Below are 27,970 nucleotides of genomic sequence, written 5' to 3' on the forward strand. Positions count from 1 at the left end.
AAGTGATTCCCATTTGTTTTTTTCTTTGGTAGTGTTTGATCTTGGGCCTCAATTATCACATTTTAAAGATTTTCCGAATTTTCTTGAATTGTTTTTCCCTTGAAGATTTCACTATTCTGAAAGACACTGTAAGTTGAAATTTGCATGGTATTTATTTATCTTGAGCTGGCTTCTTAAAGGCAGATGCTACTTTTTCAAAGAAAACAATGAAATTAAGATTTATTTAATGCAGACTTAATGGACTGAACCATACATTGTAGGTCTCACCCCAATGAGTCACTAAGATTAAAAAGCTTTCTCCAGTGTGGGAGAGAAACTGAGAAAAGAACGTTTGTTTATGGGTTATATTCCTTTAAAAATTGCCAAAATCTATTTTAAAAAGTTGTGTCATCTGCATTTATCAACAGTATGATAAAAAGTGTTTCCCAATGTCTCTCTCTCCAGATGTGGTTGATTTTACTTCCCATCATTTCCACCCAGCATGTACACATGTAATATTAGTTGGGAATGATGGCAGTTGAAATGCAACATGTATGGATGGCACAAAGTTTGGGAAGTTTAAACTATATTTATATTTTAAAAAATGCTTGAAAGTCCAAATTTTTAACTCCAATGAATCAACACCACATTTTGGTGAACCAATTCTAAATACCCTGCATGTACACACCAATTGTGTTTCTTTCTGCATCCAATCTTCCATTTGCTGGTGGCAATCAATTAGGTACTCAATTTTAATTCATCCTCTGAGTGAAAATGACTGGAAATTCTGGCAGGAGAGGGGAGGAATATCATTTGCAACATTTTCATTGATAACTTTCACCAATAACTTCCACTGACTTTAAAGGACCAGGATGGTCTTTATTCCTAAAAATCAACCAAAATATACTTTTTTATTCTATCAGAAGGTCTGTTTTCTCCGGAACCTTCTACTATTTATTTTGTGTATATTCAGCTTTGAGTAGATTAAAATTGTATCACAAAGGTAACTTTTGGATATAACATCATCCATGTTTAGACTAATCCATGGAGTTTTGCACTGATCCCAAGCCTAACCCAATCAGTTGCAACTAAAACGGCAATCTTGCAATTACTTACCATGGAGAAAGTCTGCCAAATAGAACAGAGCATGAATAAATCTGAAGTAAATACTATTCTAGGTTGCCATATGAGACGATAATCTTACATATACTTACTTAAGAGCAAATCATATTGAAAATAATGGAACCTATTTTGAAACACGAATGTGTGAAATTTGACTTTATATCTTGAGGAAACAACAGTCAGGACACATTTGTTCTATTGATTTAAATGGGATGGAATTAGACATAAATCTAGCTGGCCTCAGGCTGGTTTTAGTTTTGCTATACCATTGGGGGGATAGGGCCTCAAGCCTGCCACATATTCAAACATAGTAACTATGGGGAACTGGGAGTGGGGATGGTATGGAGCTTATCCCAGTGGGGATGGTATGGAGCTTAGGAGATGTGTAGCCAAAATAACATTCCTTCTCAGAAAGCCAAGGTCGCCTCACCTCTGCACCTGGATGGATGTGGATAGGAGGAATCTTCATTTGTGGCAATGACTGATTGGACCATGTGATGGACTAATGGGTGTTGGGGCAGGGTCTTGAACTTTCAACAGATGTGCCAACATGGCTCTTCTAATAAATTGGTATTTTGAGGAATCTCTTGCCTCGAACTATTATTTTACAGAGGATGCTATTTTGAACCCTGATAGGGATGGAGTTAGACATAAATCCAGTTGGCCTCAGACTAGTTTTAGTTTTGCCAGCAGCTAACTAAAAAGTAGTTGCTTTTAACTATCTGTTGTAAAATAGGAAGCAAAAGGTTTCCTATAAAAGGAAAAATAAATGTGTATACAATTCGAAAAAAAGGCAAAGCATAAACTATGAGTTCAAGTCCCACCAGCCATTAAAGCCAGATAGGTGACCTTGGGCCACTCACTCTCTCTCAGCCCAATCCACATTGTTTCTGTGGAGGGGGGGGAAGGTATGTTTGATATGTTCACTGCTTATTTGTAAAAATAATACAAATGGGATAAAAATAAAAATAAATTAATAATAAATGAACAGATGTGTAAGGGACTGCTATGAAGACGTGTTTAACAAGAAGTCAGCTGCAAATCTAATGCTTAGAATGTGTAAACAGAAGAAAGTCAGTGTATCTGACAACAATAAGAGTTATGCATCTCCTCAGATGTGTCATACGAACGAATGATTCTGACCTAGGAGAGGGAGAATTTTCCTAATGGACTTGTATGTAATGAAGTTTGATTTAGTGCAGAGTTACAGAGCAACTGCACATTAAATAAAAAGATCAGGTGTAGGACACTGAAAACTGCCATACATTCTTTTCAGAAGCTTTTCTATGACAAGCATATTAAAGAAAAGCTAAAATATTTGTTTAACAGGAAACAATATGCCATTAATGCTCAAATCATGTATTCAGTTTTCAAAAGGATTTAATAAATTATGATGATTCATTTATTTCATTGTATAAACCATAAATATATCATAGAGCCCTCATAATTTAAAATAATTTACAGGCTGAGGTAGGGGATGGGGAGAAAGTGAGTATTGGAGCAATCAATGATCAATCAGACATTTTCAGTTTTTCTACTGATTACACACACGCAGGCAGTGTCAATCGCAATGAAGCGCCAGGATGCCCGATTGCCTTCCTTGGTTATTGCCTTAACAAATGTGTGTGTTGTGGTGCAATAAGAATTCCAATGCCTGGAATCAATGCCTCTGCACCCACTCGGTACTGGTTTTGGATTTCTGCACTTGGTCTCAAAAAAGTATTGCTTATAGATATTGTTATTAAGATTTACATCCTCCAGCAGAGTCACCAGGTTGCCTTTGATGTCCGTTGCTCTGGTTTTGTTGGCAACCCAGACACTGGTACTGTCACACACAGAATATTCCCCTCGGTTATGCACAGGGTGACTTTCACGTTTGCTCCGGATATTCCTATTAAGAGAGTCTGCATTGTCCAGGAACTCCACACTTTGCTCATCTCTTGACAATGGTGGGGGCTGAGTGCTGAACAGAACACGAGGCGACTGGAACCGCCTCTTCTGAAAAAGCTTGGGATCCACAATGATGTTTGCTGCCGATCCAATTTCTTGATCCTCTGCCTTCTTAGGAGCAGGATGGCGCTGATCAGTGTTTGGAGATGTTTTCAGACCCTCGTGAGCTTTAGCACAGCTGGTGTCAGAAAGGTCAGACGTTGCAGGGGAGCCGAGAGGGACATTATCTTCAGATTGTGGTGCTGCCCATATGCCAATCAGAAATGCTATAATCAGAGTGTAGCACAGCATGGACATTACGCTATGCACCTAGGAGAGATCAAACCAAGAATGTTACTGTGAGCAAAGACAACCTAGAAAAACATCCACTCCAAGGTGAGTGGAGAGATATGCTGATGCAGCAATGCCAGGGAAAATGTATAGCTAAGACATTTCACCATCTGATGAGAGGCCCAGCCATGTGGATACCAGATGCTGCTTTTTCTTTCCATTGCAGAAAGGGCCATTCAAACAGCAAGCTCGCTTAATAAAGTGTGGATGCTAGGAAACAATACACCTCCCAGAGCCACTTTATCAGTGAGATGGGTAGCATATAAACAAACAGATGAAAAAATAGGGTTACTATTAATTCCTGAAGTACTAGAATATCAAGCAGTGTTCTGAGTTTATTAATAGGGAGAACTGATACTGACAAGAATCTCTATAGACTAAGTTGGAAGTTCTACAAAAAAAGCCCATGTAATATATATATATATATATATATATATATGTGTGTGTGTGTGTGTGTGTGTGTGTGTGTGTGTGTGTGTGTGTGTGTGTGTGTGTGTGTGTGTGTGTGTGTTGTATTTGTGCTGATAAAATAAAGGGAGACTAGTATAGATCCATTTCGAGCTATTTAGCTCTCATCAGCTAGCCATACCCTTACTGGGATTCGAACCTGGGCTGTATTACACACTAGGCAAGAGTCTTAGCCACTATGCCATAGGCTTCTCCTCCTTTATCAGCTGAGCCAGGGAAATAAGTATGTTTTTGTGTTACAACCCCTGGTATGACTAAATATGGGAGGAAGGTCACTACTCCCTCTTTCTGTCCTTTCGGCTCATCACAGAAAACCATCCAGGCAGAAACCCATATTTTTATTTTTTAATGTTGCCTTTTTATATTTGTGTTGTATTTGTGCTGATGACCTTCCTCCCATATTTAGTCATACCAGGGGTTGTAACACAAACACATACTTATTTCCCTGGCTCAGCTGATAAAGGAGGAGAAGCCTGTGTCATAGTGGCTAAGACTCTTGCCTAGTGTGTAATACAGCCCAGGTTCGAATCCCAGTAAGGGTATGGCTAGCTGATGAGAGCTAAATAGCTCGAAATGGATCTATACTAGTCTCCCTTTATTTTATCAGCACAAATACAACACAAATATAAAAAGGCAACATTAAAAATAAAAATATGGGTTTCTGCCTGGATGGTTTTCTGTGATGAGCCGAAAGGACAGAAAGAGGGAGTAGTGACCTTCCTCCCATATTTAGTCATACCAGGGGTTGTAACACAAAAACATACATACATACATACATACATACATACATACATACATACATACATACATACATACATACATACATATATATATATATATATATATATATATATATATATATATATATATATATATAATCTTAGTGGCTAAGACTCCTGCCTAAGATATAATACAGCCCAGGTTCAAATCCCAGTAAGGGTATGGCTAGCTGATGAGAGCTAATTAGCTCGAAATAGATCTATACTAGTCTCCCTTTATTTATTTATCAGTACAAATACAAAACACACACACACACACACACACACACACATAAATACATACCTATTTCCCTGGCTTAGTTGATAAAGGAGGAGAGCCTGTGGTGTAGTGGCTAACAAATCTGCCTAATATGTAACACATCCCAGGTTCAAATCCCAGTAAGGGTATGGCTGGCTGATGAGAGCTAAATAGCTTGAAATGGATCCATACTAGTCTCCCTTTATTTATTTACATAAATTTGCACAAATACAACACACACACACACACACACACACACACATACACACACATATACTCAATATGCTCAAATATACTCTGTACTTGCATCTAGATTGTCATGAGCCACATGTTCACAAAAAGAGGCTGAAAGGCCAGCACAAAAATATTACTAAATTAGACAGTTACCCGAATAGACTGCGGAAGAATAATTTCTTCTAAGCTGCACTTACTTCAATTTCTTAAAAGCTTCTCGATATTAAGTTGTAAAATGTTGCTTTTGCTACTAGAATAAAAGCTATTATGCAAGTCCTGACCTGATATTAGTTATAGAATTGTCAGTTTCCCCAGAGAACTATCAGTACACTAAAACATGGGACAAATCCAACACCCAGTAAATCTGCTTAGATTCATTGACATTAAGGGGTTTAAGAGCATTTAATCTCGTGTTGGACTGTGGCCATAGTTTCAATTGAGTAAAAGTTCTGAAAACAGAGTCTCTTTCTAGAAAGTAGAAAAAAGCCTAAACCTCTTAGGGGAGAATTATTCAGACTTTGTTGTTTATCTTTAGTTCTGCCATCCATTCTGAAATCCTTCAAGACAAAGGCCAGTCATTATTGTTGGGGCTCTCTGACAAACTATAGATCCTCTCGTTCCCTGCAGTTATACTTTGCTAAAGCCAATAATCTGTGTCAAATTCAAAGATCTTTTTTTTGTTAGAATTCCTCAGATAATTTATACTTTTAGTAGTAGATTTAATAAATAATCAATACTCTTAATCTTAGGATACTCATCATCAGTTAGAGTGGTTGCTATGGTTGCAGATTCTATGCAAAATATTTGCTAAAATCACAAGAAAGGAAAATTCCAAGAGGCAATCTAACCTAATTTTGAGGTATAATACTTCAGCATGCAAAAATACAGCCAGCCAGAAGATGGCAGCAGCAGGTTTGAGTTTTATTTTGTAACTGCCATCTTATGCAGCCCACATACTGTATCCCTATCCATCCTCATCATTTAACTGCGCTACAAAAGCTGGAAACAAACAGAGCTAGATACTTGTTGTCCTGCAAGAGGAAATTAGTTCTAAACCAAATATGTTATAGCTCAGAGAGGCACCAGAAGCTTTAATTTCTCAGATTCACTTGAAGCACTGGGGCCATGGCAGCAATTCAGAACATGTCGAATGAGTTTCTTGATGTCAACAGATACGCTAATGAAAAAAGTTTATGCAACAAAATTTAAAGACAATATAGGCACACCCTGAAGTAGATCTATATCAGTTTTGTTTACTGTAAGTCATTTGAGATTCATAATTTTGCACTAAAAAGAAAAAAAGAGATTAAGTATGATATGCCAATAAAAGCTATTTGTATTTCTAACAGGATGGAAGAAGGGGGTGTTATGTTAACATAGCAACATTTTTGAGATTTTAGACATAAAAATTTAAATCAGAACTTTTCTTTAGGATTAGATTAGCAAGAAATGTAAAAAGAAATCATTAAAAGCCAGGTGATGATGCAAAATATTGTCATTGACATTTATATTTTCAAGCAGGGTTAGGTTTTGTAAAATACTTACAATATACGAGCTTTAAAAAAGAAGATTGGATAATTTGTTCAGAATCCAGAAAATACTTTAGCTTCTCATAACGTAATTTTGTAAATATTCACAATGCCCATCTACGCTCAAACAAAAGTGCAAGCTTACTCAAAGAAGACTTTTACAATCACTGAAATAGTAGGGCAGACAAAAAAGTTCTTATACCCAAGAAAGATCCCAGATCTTTTATTTCACTCAATCTCTCCCCAATTCCTCCCCCCCCATTTTTACATAGTACAACCCAAGTCGGTTTCAGTATTAAAATACTAAGGCTATTAAAAATAATTATTAGTTTGGTAGTAATGCATTCGTCCATGCTAAAAATTCAGGGAGGGCAGATATAACTCATGGACAGCATGCAAGACTCTTTAAATTTTTTTAGATTTGCTATCAAATTCTAAAAAAAAACCAGTGTCGATTAGAGAAATTTTCACAAAATAACAAACATAAGAGAAAATAATGAAGAATGGTAAAAAGTGAAAATAAAATATAAAAAGAAAAAGGAAGAGGACAAGAAACTTTATAAAGAAGAGGTTTCCAGTGTTCTTGTCAGGGGTTACAGATGCATTTTTATTAAGCGCTCTCGTTCTAATTTCCTTCCTTTACCATAACTTCCTTCTTTCCATAAGATAACCTTTCTAATATTCAAACCTGTAAATCACAAGTTCATTTTTCTCCTTTTTCAACAAGAAATCCATAAGGGGTTTCCAGTCACTAATCAAGGTAATTGTTGATTTTTCTCTAATCAAACAGGTTAAATTTGTAATTGCTAATTCTTTCATCTTCACCAATCATTTCTCTGTTAAGACTTGCAGCACTAAACAAATATAAATATAATCTTTATTAGCTCTTTACTAATTGGCCGCTGTCCATTAATCCCAGCAAAAAAAAAGTTAAGGTTTCAATTGAAGGTTGTTTTTTAAAATCCTTTATATTACTCTATGTATTTCAACCCAAAATTACTGGGTTTTTGTTTTTACAAGTCCAGCAGGCATGATAAAATACTGTCCACATGTCCAACATGAATTTGAAAATTTTTCATACATTCTAGACAACTTTTCTAGATTCTTAACCAATGGTACATCATTTTACGAAAATTTACTTTTAGTTCATAACATAAATCCCTCTGCAGCCAATTCCTCTTTTGATTTCATCTTATACTTTCCATGTTCCTGTTCTAACAACTCTTGATAAGCTAACCATTTTTCTTTATGTATTGTTTTTTACTCTAAAATCTTCTATTACTAAAATCCATAAAGATATTTTTGATTATAGACTGGGTTTATATCTGTTCCATATTGTCAATATGGTACTTCTAATATACATAATGACTATTAAAATCTACATTAACTTTAACTTTATTGTATCATAGAAAACTAAATCCTCTTACTCCTCAGAAGAATCCACACTTTCATCCAGGATAAGTAGCAGGCTGCAGCTATCAATCAAATTATTAAAATCATTTAATGATGTACATATCTATATGTTAATCAAATGGCTCTTTTGTACTAATTATAATTAAACAATATAAATGGGCTCCTAAGAATACAAACCTATCAGTATAATTGATTTGTTATGATTAAGTATTTTGAGCAGCTAAAAAAGTCAAAAGAAAAATAGTTATTTTATATAGATAAATATAGATAAAATCACACTGTGTTTTAAAAAGAACCATTAACACTTTGCAACTCAAATGATGTGCTAAGCAAAGATTAAATACAAACAGATGAGAAACAAAACAAAACTTTCCATACCGCTAAAGACAATGTACAAAAAATGTAACATATTATTTTGCTAGTACCATAGTCTCAAATAACTGACTGGGATTTTGGGGGATAAAGCACTTCTTACCCTAAAATTGAATTTTTATAGATTCAGAATTCTTCAACAAATTATAGCCTGGCTTTATGTTTGCTTTTTCAAAAATTTCACAGGAGCTTATTTAAAAAAACAAAGGAACATGTCAAGAAGTTTTTAAGATTCGTTATAAACTCCTAGTAAGCTTTTTTAAAAAACATAAAAAATATTGTGCATGCCTCCAAGTTAAAGGTAGTTAAAGTTAATTAAAGGAGGCAATATTCAGGAAATAATTGTGCCACAAGCAGAAACTATAAAATGTCCACAAAGTGTGCTACACGAAAGTCTTTGGTGGAATCTGCTACATAAAGGTATTAAACATTTCAAAAACATCCAAAGAACCCTTTTTTTTGTCACATTTATTAACTTGGTATATATATCCCCTATTCCTCAAAGAGTTCAAGATGGTGTATGGGACAGAGATAATAACTGAATTTAAGCACCTGCTGAATCCCATATCAAGTGAGAACTTTAGCCAGAATCTTCCTGGTCTCATATCAACACTTTAATCAAGATTCTCCCAAAGTAAGATCTTGATGTTGGAGACATAAATGCAGCATTTTTTAAATATATAATCAAACTACACCCTCTATTCTCTAAAGAGAGAAAGCTATCATAACTGGCTATTTTAAACTTTGTGCTGTTTATCAGTTATAATCCCTACATTATGTCAGGAATTAACAAAAATTGCCTAATTTTGGTGAGCAATACAGAATTTTCTGGATTGGCCAGTTTTTTCTTCTTACCACCGATCTCAACTGATACCTCTGAGAACCTGAGTCAAGGATATCCTCAGGTTCTCTCTTCATCTCTAAGACTGGAAGGGAGGAGGCAAGCCCTTTCTAAGGGGAGGAAAAATAGGTACCTCCTCTGTCAAAAAACTGTGGGAAGGAACAGAGATTTGCCAAGCAGGGAATATCTGTCAGGTGCTGAGAAATGGTATCTCCCATCTCAACCAGCAAAAGAAGGATCAACCCATGCCCCTATAGAGGACAATGTTACGTTGGTCAGTCTCTACAACCTCTTTTCAAGAAGTAGCCTGCATCATTCGGTTTCACATATATTATAGAATTTAAATAATAAAGATATATCTGTAGGACACAAACACACACAAAACCCCTACATTTCAAACAAGGAACACATCCAAACACATCCATCCTTTTAGTACTCATTAATGTCAAAGGTTTTCCAAAAATAAATAGAGATTGGATGATCTGGATGTTCTCCTTAGACATGAATCAAGTAAAAAGATAATAAAGTTTAAAGTTATCTTAAGCAGAGAGGAAGAGGATCCTTTTTGGCTCCCTCTGTCTTGTGCTTTTTTCGGGTCACTTTGGGAGTCACATTATTATTATAGTCTATGGCTAACATGGCAATTAGCTGTAGGTCTGGGGTTGGCACCAATGCACTGAATAGATTCTGAACTTGGATGCTCAAGCTAGTTTTTAACTTTCTTCTGGGCCCTCTAATAATAAAGATTACTATTGAAAACTGAACTGCAAATCTTTTGCAACAGACTTACTAGCTGATGCATTTTCTATGATCCTTTCCCCTCTTCTAATTCCTTATATTTCACTTTTTAAAATCTATCTAGACATGGGTCTTCTTGTTTTCCATCATTGCTTTTCTTGTTTTTCCTTCTCCCTCTATTTTCCCCATGAGCTTCTTTGTGCCCGTTTCATCCAGTTTTGACTTCTTGAGTCCACTGAAATAGACTGTCCTTCTCAATCCTCATATTTTTTTCAATCTCAGCAATGGATGCTCTTGCTGAGATAAAAGCCTCACCTCAGAAGCCAGTAAGCAGGTCCTATTAGTCATGTCATTCAACCTAATACCCTGCTCCATTAGGAGAGGACATTCCCTCAGAATGAGTTTTCTTTAAACTGCAGAGAGTGCAGAATATTTTTGAATGAAGTTGTCAAAGCTGATTAAGAAAATGTTTACAGTCTTAACATCTCAGATATGTTCACTTCATAAATAACGATGTTTATGCACTGGCATATTGTTATTTCTTCTTTGCCACAGCTTGAAATCCTACACCAGGGGTGTCCAAACTTGGGAACTTTAAGACTTGTGGACTTCAACTCCCAGAATTCCCCAGCCAGCAGGCTGGGGAATTCTGGGAGTTGAAGTCCACAAGTCTTAAAGTTCCCAAGTTTGGATACCCCTGTCCTACACTGAAAATATATGAGTACTCAGGCTCAGATTATTGATCAGAGAGATGCTCCATTATCAAACTCTTTATTACAATCAGATATGAAAATGATATTGATTTCAGTTTATTATGCAGCCAAATAAATTGCTTGCAGTGGGTACTGTATTGAAGCAACAACATTGATTTTAACAATACTTATATATCGTTAGTATCAATAATTATCTGTGAAATTGTTTTTGAAATAGTTTAAGAATTTAAATCTTTCCAAACATGAGCTTCCAAAGTTTAAAGGCACAACTCCTGAATATCTTAAGGGTCCATATAATGAATACATAGACAATTCCCCCCCACCCCCGAAAATGTAGACATGCATTTTTTTAATGTCCTATTTTAATAACTGAAAAAAAACCCAACCAGAAGAAAATCATACTAATTATCTGATCTACTTTCTTGTCTCTAAAGTTTCTAATAACAATATTTATTTTCTTTAGATTTAGGCTCCTGAAAACAAGTAGGGTTTTGTACCATTTGAACCTTTTTAAACACACAGTTTGAGACAGATCGATGGTTCATACTTTTAACACCCCAACAAACATCACCAAATTCTCCAAAATGTTTCTAAATCTCTATTTCTCATTCTCTACCTAACACTAGCTTCAGAAAATAAAAACTGCATATTTTATTCTTTCTTTGGTCTGATCTCTGCATTAACACATTCCATAACTGGGAGGAGGGAGGGAAGCTAAGCCATGATTCCCAAATGTCTTGGTCTGTTCCAGAAGAGTTCAATTATTGAGAACAATCTCCACAACAAAAGATATCTGGCCATTCTGCATGGGCCTTTGAAAGGATTCCAACAGTCCTACTAGTTCTATTGAACCCTTTCCAAATGTATATTTTATCATCAGGAATTACAGAATTGGAAGGGATCCCAAAAGGATTCCTAGCCAATCCCAATCCCTTAATAATATATTTCATTATACTGTAATCTATGTTCTAAAGTGCAGCCTTTATTAATTTTCTTTTGTTCCACACACATATGCCAAAATTCAAGTGTTCTCATCTTCCCACAAAATACAAAAGATACTGGATTACATTTATGTAGGACTATCCTATTAAAACAACATTTTTGCCATAAAATCTACCACTTTAAGCATTGATAAACACAAAGCTACTAGCATTGGCTCATGCCAAAAACAATTGAATAGGACTTCCAATGACTGCCATCCTAAGAAAACAGAAGTTTCTATTTCAACCCACAGTTTGTTTTAACAAGAAAAAAAAATCCCAATTCAGCAGTATCTTTAATATTCTTTTTTTTGGGGGGGAGGGGGGTATATTTTCCAGATACTGTAACAATGATGTGTCCAGTAATTTAAACTCTATCAAGCAAATGAAGTTAAGGACAATATCTGTGAGGATTTCAGTATTTTTAAATTATCTATCCAGTCTACAAGGATTAACATTTTACTGTATGCCAAAATGAAAACTTTATTTGCCAGTTGTCAATTTAGATCTACATACTTTTTGCTTTTCCTATTTGAACAATACGAAACCTATTCATTTTAATCATTTTAATAGTAAGCAGCCAAATCTATGCGCCTTCTCTTGTAGGACACCATTGATGCCCAAACTATATCATTTTTCAGTAGAATGGAGGGGGAAGGGCCCTCTATTCAATAACAATACATTTAAAAATAAAACTCACATTATAAATTATGACCAATGATTATTGCACTTGAAAAACACCTAATTTGAATATCCAAACCAATATAAACATTTACCCTCTTCTAATATCCATATGAAAGTTTTAGAAACTTTAAATATAACTTAGAATAGTATACATTGTAAACATTACAATAGAATGCCTATTCCCATTCCTGGGAAAAGTAGATAACTTTTTTTAAAAAAAATCAGAGTGGGACCCAGTGTCTTTGATGAAGTGACTGATAAGGCTTAAAATGTGTTTAGCATTATTGATGATCTGATTAAAACATCTTTTCACATATTTCAAGCAGTCTACCAGCTCTCTAGAACTTTGGATACATATCAAGATATGAAATCTTCAAAATATTCTGTAAACCTATGCAATTTTTACTGAAAATCTACTTAGCAGTAGTCAGTCATATGCTAATATAACAGGTCAAATATCATTAACTTCTACAAAACATTAGCAGGATAACATGTCACTCAGAGGTTGCATCTGATGCCTTGCAGTGGTTGTATCTATTTAAAACAAATGTTTACCCTAAAAATCTATGACACTTAAATATGTGTTCCTTTATGAACTAAAATTGGATCACTCATATTCTTGAGCAAATGAATTCCTAGGAAATTTGAGGTTTTGATACAAAGCAAATAATCTAAAATGAACAATTTATAATACAATACAATAGTAGAGTTGGAAGGGACCTTGGAGGCCTTCTAGTCCAACCCCCTGCCTAGGCAGGAAACCCTATACCGTTTCAGGCAAATGGCTATCCAACATCTTCTTAAAGACTTCCAGTGTTGGGGCATTCACAACTTCTGGAGGCAAGCTGTTCCACTGATTAATTGTTCTGTCAGAAAGTTTCTCCTCAGTTCTAAGTTGCTTCTTTCCTTGATTAGTTTCCACCCATTGCTTCTTGTTCTACCCTCAGGTGCCTTGGAAAATAGTTTGACTCCCTCTTCTTTGTGGCAACCCCTGAGATATTGGAACACTGCTATCATGTCTCCCCTAGTCCTTCTTTCTATTAAACTAGACATACCCAGTTCCTGCAACCGTTCCTCATATGTTTTAGTCTCCAGTCCCCTAATCATCTTTGTTGCTCTTCTCTGCACTCTTTCTAGAGTCTCCACATCTTTTTTACATCATGGCAACCAGAACTGAATGCAGTATTCCAAGTGTGGCCTCACCAAGGCATTATAAAGCGGCATCAACACTTCACGTGATCTTGATTCTATCCCTCTGTTGATGCAGCCTAGGACTGCGTTGGCTTTTTTGGCAGCTGCTGCACACTGCTGGCTCATATTTAAATGGTTGTCCACTAGGACTCCAAGATCCCTTTCACAGTTACTACTACTGAGCAAGGTACCACCTATACTGTACCTGTGCATTCCATTTTTGTTGCCTAAATGTAGAACCTTACTCTTTTCACCATTGAATTTCATTTTATTAGATAGTGCCCAATGTTCAAGTTTGTCAAGATCCTTCTGTATCTTAAGCCTATCTTCTGGAGTGTTGGCTATGCCTGCCAGCTTGGTGTCATCTGCAAATTTGATGAGTTTCCTATTTATTCCCTCATCCAAATCATTGATGAAGAAGTTGAAGAGTACTGGGCCTAAAACAGAGCCTTGGGGTACTCCACTGCATACTTCCCTCCATGTAGATGCAGTTCCATTGAGGACTACCCGTTGAGTGCGGTTGGTCAGCCAGTTACGAATCCATCTGGTGGTGATGCTGTCCAACCCACTTTTATATTTATTTATATCTCTGAAATGTAGAATTTTGTCTTTCTGAAATTTCTCCTGCAGCTATAATAAAAAAATAAAGCAAACTATCAATATGAATATATTACAAAGGAATAGCTTCATATAATTACGTATATAGTGTTAGCTTTGATGTTGAAAACTAAGTAGATAAAAAAATTAAGTTGGCAAAAGCTGTTCGAGCTTTCCATATATATTTGAGGGCTTGCTACAAAGAGGAGCGGATCAACTTATTTTCCAAAGCACCAGAGGGCAGGAAGATGGATGGAAACTAATCAAGGGGAGAAGCAACTTGGAATTAAGGATACACTTCCTAACAGTGAGGACAATTAACCAGTGAAACAGCTTGCCATCAGAAGTTGTGGGTGCTTCATCATTGGAGGTTTTTAAGAAGAGACTGGACAATCACTTGTCTGAAATGGAATAGGAATACTGCCTGAGCATGGGGTTGGACCTCAAGGTGATGTTGTTGGATGATATAGCTAAACTTTGGTTTGATATTGCTAACATGAAGGTAACTGTGCCTTTCAGAATAAATTTATTTTTAAATAGGCATAATTATTAAAGAAAGAGCCTGCCTTTATTTAACCCGATATAAAGGTTATATTTTCATCATATGTTTTTCAAAAAGGACACCATATATATTTCATTCAATCGATTATAGCTTTTGAGTCTGTTTTTTGAAGCGGTGGTGCAGTGGTTAGAGTGCAGTACAGCAGGCTATTTCTGCTGATCCCCGGCTGCCAGCAGTTTGGCAGATCAAATCTCACCAGGCTCAAGGTCGACTCAGCCTTCCATCCTTCCGAGGTCGATAAAATGAGGGCCCAGATTGTTGGGGGCAGTATGCTGATTCTGTAAACCGCTTAGAAAGGGCTGTAAAGCGGTATATAAGTCTAAGTGATATTGCTATTGCTGGTTACCATTTATTGTAGCTTACTCCAAGTTATTCAATTGTACTATAATTGATTTCATTCCCAAAAGATAAAGAGTAGGTTGCAGGCAGGAAGTTGGTTTATTAAATTATTTAAGATTAGAATAGATAGTGACTCTGGTACAGGATTGTTGTTTTTAATTTTTTTTGGTAAAAGCTTTGTTGAACCTGAGACATGTTATGCCCAGGCATTCATGCCTTTCACTATTCTGTGAACAGAACATGAGCACTGATGGTCTGATGCAAAGGAAAGTAAACAGTTTACTTAACTTTTCCATTTCTCTCTCCTGCCTTTCCCCAAGTCTCTTTCAAATAAGAGATGAAAACGTGCAATCCAAATTTGCTTGACACACATACAAGTTACTGGTACCTTTAAAAGCTTTACAAGGTTTCATTTTTCTGGTTCATTTGACCATGACATCTTGAACAAAGAACAACTCTAGTCAGGGAACTGGCTTGGGTTATCAAGAGCGCCATAGATCCTATCTATCCTAAGAGATGTAGTTTATTTGAGTGAAAGAATCCTTAAGATTAAGTGCTGGTTTCTTCCCCCCCCCCCCCCACACACACACCTATCGAATGAAGGAAACTAAACACTCACTCTCTCACCACTAACCACATGCAATTTAGATATTTAAGTCTAAAAAAAACATGAATTTAAACAATTCCATGCAGAAATTGGAATTTATCCCCCACCCTTACAACAATGATTTTCTTTCAGTTAAATAACAAATGCCCAGTACTTAGTCATTAAATTTAGGGAAGGAAAACATTTCTTTAATTTCTTAATAAAGAAAAATAAACCTCTAGAACAAACAGATGAAACAGAATTCTGGTAAGTTAAAAAAAGTTCAGGTGGAAGTCTGGGTTTCATTTCATATTATGATCATTCTGGATTTCCATCAGTAGAATCAGTAATTCGATGCTCTTGATATCTCATTTTACAATCCAGATTTGGTTTATAATTTTGGGGATTCACTTTTACTGTGGAAAGCCTATAATTTGTAACAGAGCTATGCAAGCATGTCCTTTTGAAGTTATCCATTCTCTTTCTGGGTACAGAAACTGAGGAATCCCGTCACAGAATTTCTTCAATTAAAAAAGAAAATTCTCACCAATCTCCCAAATATCAGGATCACTATATAAATATTAGTAAGATATTTTGTTTTCTAAAGGAGTTTTGGCAACCTAGCCACCATTTTGTATCCTCCACAATTTCTAAAGTTAGATTGGGTGAGAGAATATGGCAACCTTTAATGAAGAACGGAGGTGAATATATTCAAATAGGGATGCTTTCTTTAGTGCAGTGGGTGGGAGAAATGTAAGACAAAAAACAATCTGGGAAATTTTCCCAGGAAAAAGAAACTCCTTTGAAAAATAAAGTGTCACAATTTTTACTCAAAAGCAGTTTGAAGATAATCTGCTATTGATTTCTGCTAACTTTAAAACACTGAGACCAAGAATCAAGGTTTTAACATAATCACTGTCTTTCTCCAAGTTTCCTTGGATCATGTCACATGACATATTGTGACCTTTTTTTGCCTTTGCAGAGCCAGGGTGTGTGTGACACATCTGGCCTGCGGGCCGCCAGTTTGACACCTGGAGCAACAAAAATCCTCTTATTTCATTCCATAGAGAAAGGAAACCTAACAAAAACAAAAACTCTACCCTCACCCATCCCCCAACAGCAACATCCTTACTTCATATTAAAAAGATTATAGGTACCTGATTATATGCAAAATAAATCAGGGAAAAAAATAAGGCCCTGTGAAAGGGAAATAAAAACCCATCAAACTGCTCCTCCCTTTAGAAAAAACTGTTATGGTCAGTAACCGGGAGGTGAGGTGAAGAAAGAGATAGTGCAAATGGATAAACAGACTACCCACAAGCTCCACAGAGTAACAACATTTTCAAAAGGGATGGTTTTAGATATACCATTCCTGAGCTTTAAATATACCACAACTGAGCACAGGCAGCTTTTAAAACATCTGGCAATGGGGAATTGCAAAGCTTGAGAGTGGGACAGCTCTTTGGCTCAGCCCCAATCCTGTCACTTAGTATTGCTGCAGAAAAAGCTATCTCAATTATGGATTAATTACAAAGCAATATTTCTTTACAGTTAAATATAATCCAATACACAGTAATATACCATTTTTAGTTATCATTTTGAATGCAATATATTTTCTTCTAAGCCTCCTTCAGCTATCTGACAACAGACTAATGGATTCCCAGGTGCTAATTCCTAATTCACTATTAGTATGATTACCACTAATTACCACTAGATTTTTCCCCTTTACAATTGTGTGAGATTGAAGATATTACAGTGTGACAAACATTGGTTCAATGTACATTTAAAAGGGGGCAGATTATGGATACATGCTCATTATACAGCTTCCCAATTGGCTAGAATCACCAGGTGAACACAGCATTTTGAAAAATGATATCAGAGTAGGACAAGAAGAAACCAATGAAAGACACAGGTAATGTTTAGAGATTGCTTTTAAAAATGCTCAGTTTTAAAAATGCTCTCGTGCAGAACTGTCAAACTCGCAGCCCATAGGCTAGTGATATGTCACACGCTGGCCACACCCATGCCGTTAACAAAGGGGGGGGGGAAGTTGTGATACGTCATGTGACATGCTATGATGATGTGAGTTTGACACCCTTGTTCTAGTGTAATGTCATTCTAATGGACCTTTTCTTTGTTTCTAGCTAGGAAAATCAGCCTACATTTTAGCTCACCCATATAAATGCAACGTGTTTCAAATGTATTTTTAATAGTTGGTTATGTGCTATGTGTGTTGAAATAGTGCTAAATCTTATACAGCATGAGGTCTAAAATATTTCCACTGGTCCTTTATTAAAGGGAAAATGTGCTGTATTGGTTGGTCATAATTTTCATTTTGTTTCATTGTAATTGGCCTACATTTTTCTTGTAATCTAATGCTATAGTTTCCTTTTCAAGTTCTTATTCTTATTCTTGTTCTCCTGCTTTGTAAAGTAGGTCTGTTCATTGGTTTGTCGTGGCTCCTAACACAAAACATGAAGAACAGGCACAATGCATTTAAAACTTAATCATGTGCAATGAGTAATTAAAGGCATATTGTTCGGTTGTATGCTTTTGAAACAGAAGTTTTATATAAGGACACTCATGAAATTTATGTTCTATTGAAGACATCATTCATTATAGGAATAGTGGCATCAATTGGAATCTGGTAAGTTTTTATTAGAAAAAAATAGCAAAGCAGATTGTAAGAGAATCAATACATTTTTAAATGTTATCAATTTTCTCTTGCTTTTGTTTAACAAACATAAGAATGAATAAGCTTTTGGGAGTCAGAGACTGCAAATTTATCATTTTGGATTAAAATTGTTTGGAGTGATGGCTGCAGAAAGGATGTAAGGAACCACATGGATGCATCAAGATTCCTGATTTCATACCAGGTGCAGCAACACTTCTTGGCATTTTGTTTAGTCAACCTTGCATTCAGAAACTTGCTTATATCTTAAGCTACACCAGTATTACACAATTAGATAAATATTTACTGAAAGTGTTAAGCCAGAGGTATCAAACTCACAACCCATGGGCCAGATGTGTCACATGCTGGCCATGCCCATGCCCGGTTTAGTGAAGGGGAAAAAAGTCTTGCTATGTCATGTGATGATGATGTGACAAAGTGAGTTTGACACCCTTTGGTTAAGCTTACAACAAGAGTAAGTATTTTCAAACAAGCAGCCTATTTGTAGACAATTTATAATTGCCAAACTTCATTTAGCCATTTTACTCATGTTCTTATGCTAGTACTTCACCAGCTTCAGTGCAATTTGGAAAACTGTGTGTTTATATAATGGTGTTTATATACTTGAAGAGAATCATTTTCCACAGGCAATTTTCACTCTCTCACCTTACATGTGAGGTGATACTTTCAATAAAGAAAAAATTAAAATAAAGGGAAAGAAGATTGTACCTTTTCTGAAATCCGTGACATGTTCCATTCCACTGAACTCAACAGCTTTTTGCCATTCCAAAAGGAACATTTTGTTTGCCCATATTTGCATATTAAGTCTTTATGATTAGTAATCTGGTTCTTATGCAATTTTGTAGGTTTCTGTTTATTAAATTCAGAACATCTTTATCTTCATGGATCATTGAGGTTCAAAGAACAGAAAGTGTAATAGTTGAGACACAACAGAGCAAATTCAAATTCAAATTATATCTCTTCCATGAAACCATCAAACTACTGATTTATAGGAAAGTTTTAAATCATTGAAGAAGATAAAACATGCAAACATCAAGATAAATAATTTCATTTTTCTAAATCCCCAAAATGTGTTTTGCGATTATGAAATGGTAAGCAATCAATCAATATTTATTTCTAAGCCGCACCCTCTCCCGAAGGACTCGGGGCGGCGTACAACAAAACAAATAAAATACAAAGTACAATACAATACAATACAAATCTGGACAGGACATACATATAACAAGGACGTATATAAGACGTATACAAGACGTATACAAGGAGGAGGTAGGCTGATAGCTAAAAAACAATTAAACAATTAACAATTAAAACAATTAAAAAGTCACATTATTTAAAACCCCAAAAAATAAATTCAATTGAATTACATTAATAAAAAACCCGTCAGGAGCGATATAGTTAGATCATGGTTGAGCCAGGCCAGCTACTTGGAATAGGTGGGTCTTGAGCTTAACTCTGAAGGAACGGAGGTCAGACGTAGTCCTAATATCCGGAGGGAGGTCATTCCACAGGGCTGGGCCCACCACAGAGAAGGCTCTACTCCTAGGCGCCGCCCCTCGACACTGTCTGGTGGATGGCACCCGGAGGAGTCCCTCTCTGTGCGAGCGAATTGGTCGTAGGGATGTATGGGGCAGAATACGATCCCGCAAGTAACTAGGTCCTGAGCCATGGAGCGCTTTAAAGATAGTTATCAAAACCTTGAAACGCACCCGATAGACCACAGGAAGCCAGTGCAGCTCGCTTCGTACTCCCCATAATCACCCGCGCGGCCGCATTCTGGACCAACTGCAGTCTCCGAGTGCATTTCAAGGGGAGCCCCATGTAGAGAGCGTTACAGTAGTCCAGGCGAGACGTCACCAGCGCATGGGTGACTGTGCGTAGGGCATCCCGGTCCAATAGGGGGCGCAATTGGCGCACCAGGTGAACCTGGTGGAACGCCCCCCTGGCCACGGCTGTCACATGGTCATCCATGGACAGCCTGGCATCCAGGAGGATGCCCAAATTGCGCGCCCGCTCCACGGGGGCAAGTTGAATGCCCCCAATGGCCAGAGATGGAATTAACTGGTTGAACCGGGGGGCCGGAACCCACAGCCACTCCGTCTTGGAAGGGTTGAGCCTGAGTCGGTTGTCATCCATCCAGACCCGTACGGCTTCCACACACCGGGACATCACTTCGACGGCCTCGTTGGGGTGGTTCGGGGTGGAAATGTACAGCTGAGTATCATCAGCGTACAGATGATATCCCACCCCGAAACCACGGATGATCTCACCCAGCGGCTTCATGTATGTGTTGAACAGGAGTGGCGAGAGGACCGACCCCTGTGGCACCCCACAGGTAAGGGGGCTTAGGGTCGACCTCTGCTCCCCTGCCAACACACGTTGCGTCCGGCCAGAGAGGTAGGAGCCGAACCACCGCAAAACGGTGCCCCGGACCCCTAACCCCTCCAGTCGGTGCAACAGGATACCATGGTCGATGGTATCAAAAGCCGCCGAGAGGTCTAATAGGACCAGGATAGAGGAACAACCCCTATCTCTGGCCCTCCAGAGATCATCTACCAACGCGACCAAGGCCGTCTCTGTGCTGTGCCCGGGGCGAAAGCCGGACTGGCGCGGGTCTAGATAATCATTCTCCTCCAGATGTCGTGGGAACTGAGAAGCCACCACACTCTCTACAACCTTCGCCAAAAATGGAAGGTTGGAGACAGGACGATAATTGGCCAGCTCCGTAGGGTCCAGGGAAGGCTTCTTGAGCAAGGGTCTCACCACCGCCTCTTTCAAGGCGGCCGGAAGAGACCCCTCACCCAACGAAGCGTTCACTAGGCCCAGGAGCCAGTCGCGTGTGACCTCCCAGGATGCCAGTACAAGCCAGGAGGGACACGGGTCCAGTAAACATGTGGTAGGTCGCAGTCGTCCACGCAATCTGTCCAAATCCTCGATGACAACCAAGTCAAACTCCTCCCAAAAAGGTTTCTCAAGACTCGCCACTGGCGTCTCGACTGGGCCACTGAAGGGGACCCAATCCTTCCGGATTTGAGCGATTTTATCCTGCAGATATTTCCCAAATTCCTCTGCCCTACCCTGTAAAGGGGCCTCCCGCGGCCTCTGAAACAGAAGGGAGCGGGACACCTGAAACAGGGCGGCAGGGCGGTTCTCTGCGGATGCAATGAGAGCGGCACAATATTGGCGTTTGGCCGTTCTCAATGCCACTAGGTACGTCCTTAAATGGGCTCGTACCTGTGCTCGGTCAAATTCGGATCGGGAGGATCTCCAACGACTCTCTAGGCATCTCTTGCGGCGCTTCATCACCCTTAGCTCCTTGGTAAACCAAGGAGCCAGGGTGGATCGTTGCCACCGGAGAGGCCGCAAAGGCGCCACCCGGTTCAAGGCCCCGGTAGTCGCATTATTCCACGCGACCACCAGGTCCTCTACCCGGGGGCGGGTCAGGGTTGCAGGAGGTGGCCCAAGCTCCGTCTGGAACCTATCTGGTTCCATCAGGCGCCTGGGGCGGAACCATCTAGTGTTTTCAGGTTCCGCCTCCCCGCAGCGGGGGGTAGCACCAGGGAAGTCGAGTCGGAGGAGTGAGTGATCTGACCATGACAGGGGAGTGATGGTTAAGTCCCCTCCTCCCAGATCACTCAACCACTGGCCAGAGACAAAAACAAGGTCCAGGGTGTGTCCTCCCTCGTGTGTCGGGCAACTAGCCAATACTGACTATTCAGGAAAAGGTAAGTATGCCAGACCTGATTTGTCCTTAATGGAAGAACACCAAGAAATACCAGGGCTGTTGGGTATATATAACATAAGTGCACAGTATATGCTTTGAATTAGAACGTTTAAAATATGGCAGAAAATGGCTAAGGAAAACCACTTGTGTTTTTGTTGTTGTTGTTGTTTTGTTACGAATACCGTAGATGTATCTATGAAGCCATTAGGAATTAAATTTGACATAGAGGAGACGTTAAATACATTTTTCTATATGTAAATTGAACATATTGTAAACTCTACAATTAATGCTATTTTCAGATAGTGTTTGGAAAAAAAATATCTTATTGGATTAAATAGATTCCAGATATTTTATTCTAGGAACTGCAGCCAACAACACAATAACAACTCCATAGATAATGTTTATTTAACAACCAGGGCTATTAAATGAATATTAAAGCATCTTCTTACAATTCTCTTGGATGAGTGTTAGCAAAAAGCTGATTATTTGCTTTTGATGAAAGAACCAAGACTAACATTATTAGTAATGATTTTTTTAAAAAGCTAATAATAGCTTTGTTAAATACACTGATCAAAGCTGCTGACAGATATATACAGATGTTTACCCAGCTGTATTTCTTTTATATCTCTCAGAAGCTGATAACACATATGCTACTATCTTAGAACAATGGTTTAACTGGTAGAATTCTTTATCTATTGGTGATGTATTCTTCAAAAAACAGATATTGAACTACAATTGTTCACTAGAGCCAAATTATTCTCTTGTACCTTAAAACTAAAGCAAGAAGTCTAGAAAGAAGTAGAGATCAGGATAGAAAAAAGGTGATAGATTGAACCATAGTCCTAATAATGCATAGTCTTTATTCTAAAGTGATATTTTACATTGGAAGGAAGATAAAATGTTAAATTCAACTGAGTAGCAATGCAATGTGACTGGCTGTTTTTTTTAAAAAAAAATATTTTGAAAAAAAAAGTAGAGAAATGCTTGGATGGTATATTACTGGGAAATCCCAACAATGTAAGCTTTACTGGGACCCTAATAACATCCCAAGATGACTTTTTTATAATACTAAATTCTGAGTGTTCATTTCTGTTATTTTATTAAATTAATTTTGGTCACCTTTCATATTTACAGCATGAGTGTATTTTTTGAATGAAGAACAGCTCTCTGCAGCTTAATATTCTTCCTGTTGCAAGACTAGAAAGTCCAATATTTTCAACCACTAGAGCTATTGAGTCTATTAAGAGTGCAGAGAAGAGCAACAAAGATGATTAGGGGACTGGAGACTAAAACATATGAAGAACGGTTGCAGGAACTGGGTATGTTTAGCTTAAGAGAAAGAAGGACTAGGGGAGACATGATAGCATTATTCCAATATCTCAGAGGTTGCCACAAAGAAGAGGGAGTCAAACTATTCTCCAAAGCACCTGAGGGTAGAACAAGAAGCAATGGGTGGAAACTAATCAAGGAGAGAAGCAACTTAGAACTGAGGAGAAATTTCCTGACAGTGAGAACAATTAATCAGTGGAACAGCTTGCCTCCAGAAGTTGTGAATGCCCCAACACTGGAAGTCTTTAAGAAGATGTTGGATAGCTATTTGTCTGAAACGGTATAGGGTTTCCTGCCTAGGCAGGGGGTTGGACTAGAAGACCTCCAAGGTCCCTTCCAACTCTACTATTGTATTGTATTATTGTATTGAGTCAACATACCAACCCATTCTCTCTCTACAATGATTTGTATCACGCTTTCAGGATGTGTGTTGGACATAATTTTTTATTCTTCCACGCTAAACACTGCTTTACTAAACTAGAAGCAAATGATAAGTAATCTCCTTATCTACATTGTTTTAAATTTTATTTTATATTTAATTAAAACTAATTGAACTGTAATATTGCACATCAATGGGAATAAATCAGTCTGTGAATTAGCCTTAGGTGAAACTGTCACAGGCCAGAAACTGATACCACCTGCTTATCTGTTCCTTGTGATCTTTGATGACAAATTTAGTCAATATGACTAATCAAAGCACTGCCTTTATTGTAACAACCTGCATATCTCTGAATTATTTCAACACATTTCCATTGTGACTGGTTACATATCCATGTGAGATTATAGCAACAGTTTATATACCACTTCATAGTGCTTTACAGCCATCTCTGAGTGGTTTACAGAGTCAGAGTATTGCCCCCAATAATCTGGGTCCTCATTTTACCAACCTCGAAAGGGATGGAAGACTGAGTCAACCTTGAGCCCGTGAGAATCAAACTGCTGGCAGTTGGCAGAATTAGCCTGCAATACAGCATTCTAACCACTGTAGCCCTTATTATGACACTGAATTATCTGTGATCATTTGTCTGAGAGCGTAAGGAAATACAAACAAGTAGTAAAAGGGAGAAGAGCAGCCTGAAAAATAGTAAAATAAGTGTGTTTGAGAAATAAATGTATTTTTGGTAGCTGTAATCTCTGTTTAAGTCAGAGGACATTTTGATTCTTATATTGTCATAAATGTTTTACATGCATTCTGACAGATCAAGGTGAATATCTAAGCATATTGCCTCAGTTTGCAAGTTAAAGAAGTAAATAAAGTAAATACATCACTGTAACGTAGAACCAACAATTTTACCTCTTTTTTCCTTTTAAACAGCAATGCATATATTATGCTTTAATTACTTCCTTATTTCTCCTTTTCAGTTTAGATTATCTTATCTGCCTTCTTAGGTTAACATTTTTTCATATAAATTTTAAAACACCTAGTATTTTGCAGAGCGGTTTGTGGAGTGGGGTTGTTTTTACTGCATAGCTTTGCAGCTCAACCATGGTTGTACCCAGATAGGCAGACATCCTGCTCATTTAACTGCCTGAGACTTCTAAAATTAACTCTTTCTACATAGGAATATTTTTATAAGAGCAGAACTACAGAGAACAAGGGCAGCTGCATTTTCTGTTTCATAGGAAGCTAGGTATGGATAATTGAGATATGAAGTTATTTATGTATTCAGTTTTTAGCACCCAGGCCTTTCTAGAGTAACTATAGATTATGGTGTAGTTGGAAGATAGTATAAACTATTTCTAAAAATCAGATTAAAATTTATAATGCAAGCATTGATATGATTTTGGTGGCATTGGGAGGCAGGTTGGTCTGGTGAGATAAAAGAACAGCAAAGGGAAACACCCTTGAAGAGACTATTACAACACTGGATGTTATCTCAAAAGATGAGCAAAATGTTGAACCTGATCTCTCCCATGACAATTTGCAAGGCAGAAGCAAACACACATTTCTATTTCAGTTCCCATTAATAATGCCTTTTTGAACTTGATAACTGGCATGAATTCATTTACAAATTAATTTATGACTAAAAGTTGAACATGCAAATAATATCCATACAAATAAATTGAAAAATTATATACATTTTAAATATCAAAGAGATTTGGTGTCAGCCCACCCCTTTAAGGCCTTATCATTCTCTGAAGAGTTGGTTGCAGAGTTCTGCATTGTTGCTTGGACAATTCTAAGTGCTAACAGGGTGACACAGCCGCTGCTGAGCTCTGTTGACATATGAGATAATTTAATCCAAATTAGATATTGAAGACAAAAATGATCTCTGAACAAACAGTTCTAAACTTAGCATTGTGAAAACCAAGCTTGCCTATGAAGTGTGGAAGTGTTTTTTTTTTTAAATAAATGGTGGAAGAGTTGTGTGCAACATTCAAACAAGAAAGAAAGTGCACTTATAACAATGGAGAACAAAGTAGATTTAAAAAGCCAGGAATAGAGCCAAATACTCTTAACAAATCCATACGGTTAAAAAGAAAATGCAGAGCTAGCAAGGGAGAAACATTTGTACTATTATGGATTCCACACAGCACATTTATTCTGTGAATATCATCATCATATTTCAAATGGGTAGGAGCAATTTAGTAATAAAAATGTTTAAAAAATACCTCTAAATACTTGTTCAATTTCATCTATAAGTTATTGATCAGTTGTTCAAACATATCTGAAACTAGAGGAAGCTCAGATATCCTGAGGACTATGTTCTCTTTTCAACTACTTGGGTAGCCTTTGTGATCTGTTTCTTACAAACATCTACTATTACATTTCAAAAAGCATCTCTGACTCTGTAGTCTACAAATACCTACTCAGGTCAGTTAAGCTTACTCCTAAAATGAATGGATATAGAAATTCAGCCTCAGTCAATTGCATTCCTAGTTAAATTAGCTGGAACTGAGGCCATCAATAAACTGTTGTCACCAAGGGGGTAGGGATTATTGCTTTTTATTGCATTTTATATTGGGCTTTTATTTTTGTAAGCTGCCCAGAGTCACTGAGATGAGGGTGGCCATATACATTTCCCTAAATAATAAATAAATAAATAAATAAATAAATAAATAAATAAATAAATAAATAAATAAATAAATAAATAAATAAATAAATAAATAAATAAATAAATAAATAAATAAATAAATAAATAAATAAATAAATAAAATAAATAATAAATAAATAAATAAATAAATAAATGGGACTGGACTATATACTGAGGCTAATAATCATTGAACTATTGTAGTACAGACAAAAGCTGTACAATTAAGAATGGTGAAGCTTGGCCAAATAGTAAATTCCATGAATCATCAGGGTGGAGTTGAGGTTGTGGTAATAGAAGCCATTACTTCTAACTATATTTGTTCTATGTGCTTATGAAATTGTGCAAACATTACATTACATAAGTGGCAATGCTTTAACTATAAGCAACTCAATGTCTTATCAGTTGCCAAAGGCTTCTGAAATTCTACTGTTGAAATTATTCAGAAAAGGCAAGCCTCTTTTAAATTCCCCTCATCTTCCTGGAGAGATAAACCAAATAATCATAATTTCACACAAAAGGGTTGGAGATAATGCCTAAAATAAATCAGCCACTCCCATCACTTTCTGAGTTTTAAGGATACGTACATATCCTCCAGGACAGGTGTGATTTTCAAGTACAATGAACAGCACGAGCCAGACTTTTGTATAATAATTCTTCATGTCTCATTGATGTTCTTTCATTTTCAAATATAAATAGCAAACTAGAAAAGATATGGAGAATGCCCACCCGAATGACCAGGATACAGTATATGAATAAAATACAATAAGTACACATTAATTTCAACCATCCATTTGAGCAGATATTACATGAAATTTTGAATAGGAAGCTGGGTGATAGGCATATCAATTACAGTAAGTGAATGCATTGTTGGCTTCAAAAGCATACCTAGGGAATGTTTATCAGTGAGTCTTTTTCAAACAAATGGGTTGCCTCAAGTCCCAGCCTTCAGCTTTCTACTCATCAACTTTTATATTTATTTTCTAAATGAACAAATGAAGAAATGGGAATGCTTATCAAATTTGCAAATGGTGTAAAACTGCCCGGGATAACTAATATCCCAGGATACTAAACATTCAAAACAATTTTGTTAGCTTACATAAAAGAATTGCAAATTAAAAAAACAAACTTTAACAAAAAGAAATGCACTATGTCAGGGGTGTCCAAACTTGGCAACTTTAAGACTTGTGGACTTCAACTCCCAGAATTCCCCAGCCAGAGCTGGCTGGGGAATTCTGGGAGTTGAAGTCCACAAGTCTTAAAGTTGCCAAGTTTGGACACCCCTGCACTATGTTAACAGATGAAATCAAACAAAGAATTTATCACCTGGTAACAGTGGCTTTGAAAGGTATCATCAAATACTATATGATTACAAGCTAACTATGTATCAGAGATATTGATTCAATTATGTTTGATTTTACTAGAAAGTATAACCTGCTCCAATTCTCTGATGTATGATATCAAAGAAAAAAAACTGTAATAACATATGTGATACTAGTTTTAGCAAAGCACGGGGAGCGGGGAGAAGAGTATCATACTCTATGACATTCT

At 37.1% G+C, this 27,970-nt stretch overlaps 1 protein-coding gene across 3 annotated transcripts in view; it reads right to left on the reverse strand.

The window, feature by feature from the left end:
• Positions 1 to 2,384: 2,384 nt before the first annotated feature.
• NGF (nerve growth factor) overlaps positions 2,385 to 27,970 on the reverse strand; it is a 152,924-nt gene continuing 127,338 nt past the window's right edge. For all 3 annotated transcript variants that reach the window (XM_081949399.1, XM_081949400.1, XM_081949398.1), the window contains one exon: positions 2,385 to 3,360. In XM_081949399.1, coding sequence (XP_081805525.1) covers positions 2,617 to 3,360 — 744 coding nt within the window. In that variant the 3' untranslated portion in view covers positions 2,385 to 2,616. The remainder of the gene's footprint in view (positions 3,361 to 27,970) is intronic.

Source organism: Natrix helvetica (genome assembly GCF_964273705.1).
Source record: "Natrix helvetica genome assembly, chromosome: 3".
NCBI lineage: Eukaryota > Metazoa > Chordata > Lepidosauria > Squamata > Natricidae > Natrix > Natrix helvetica.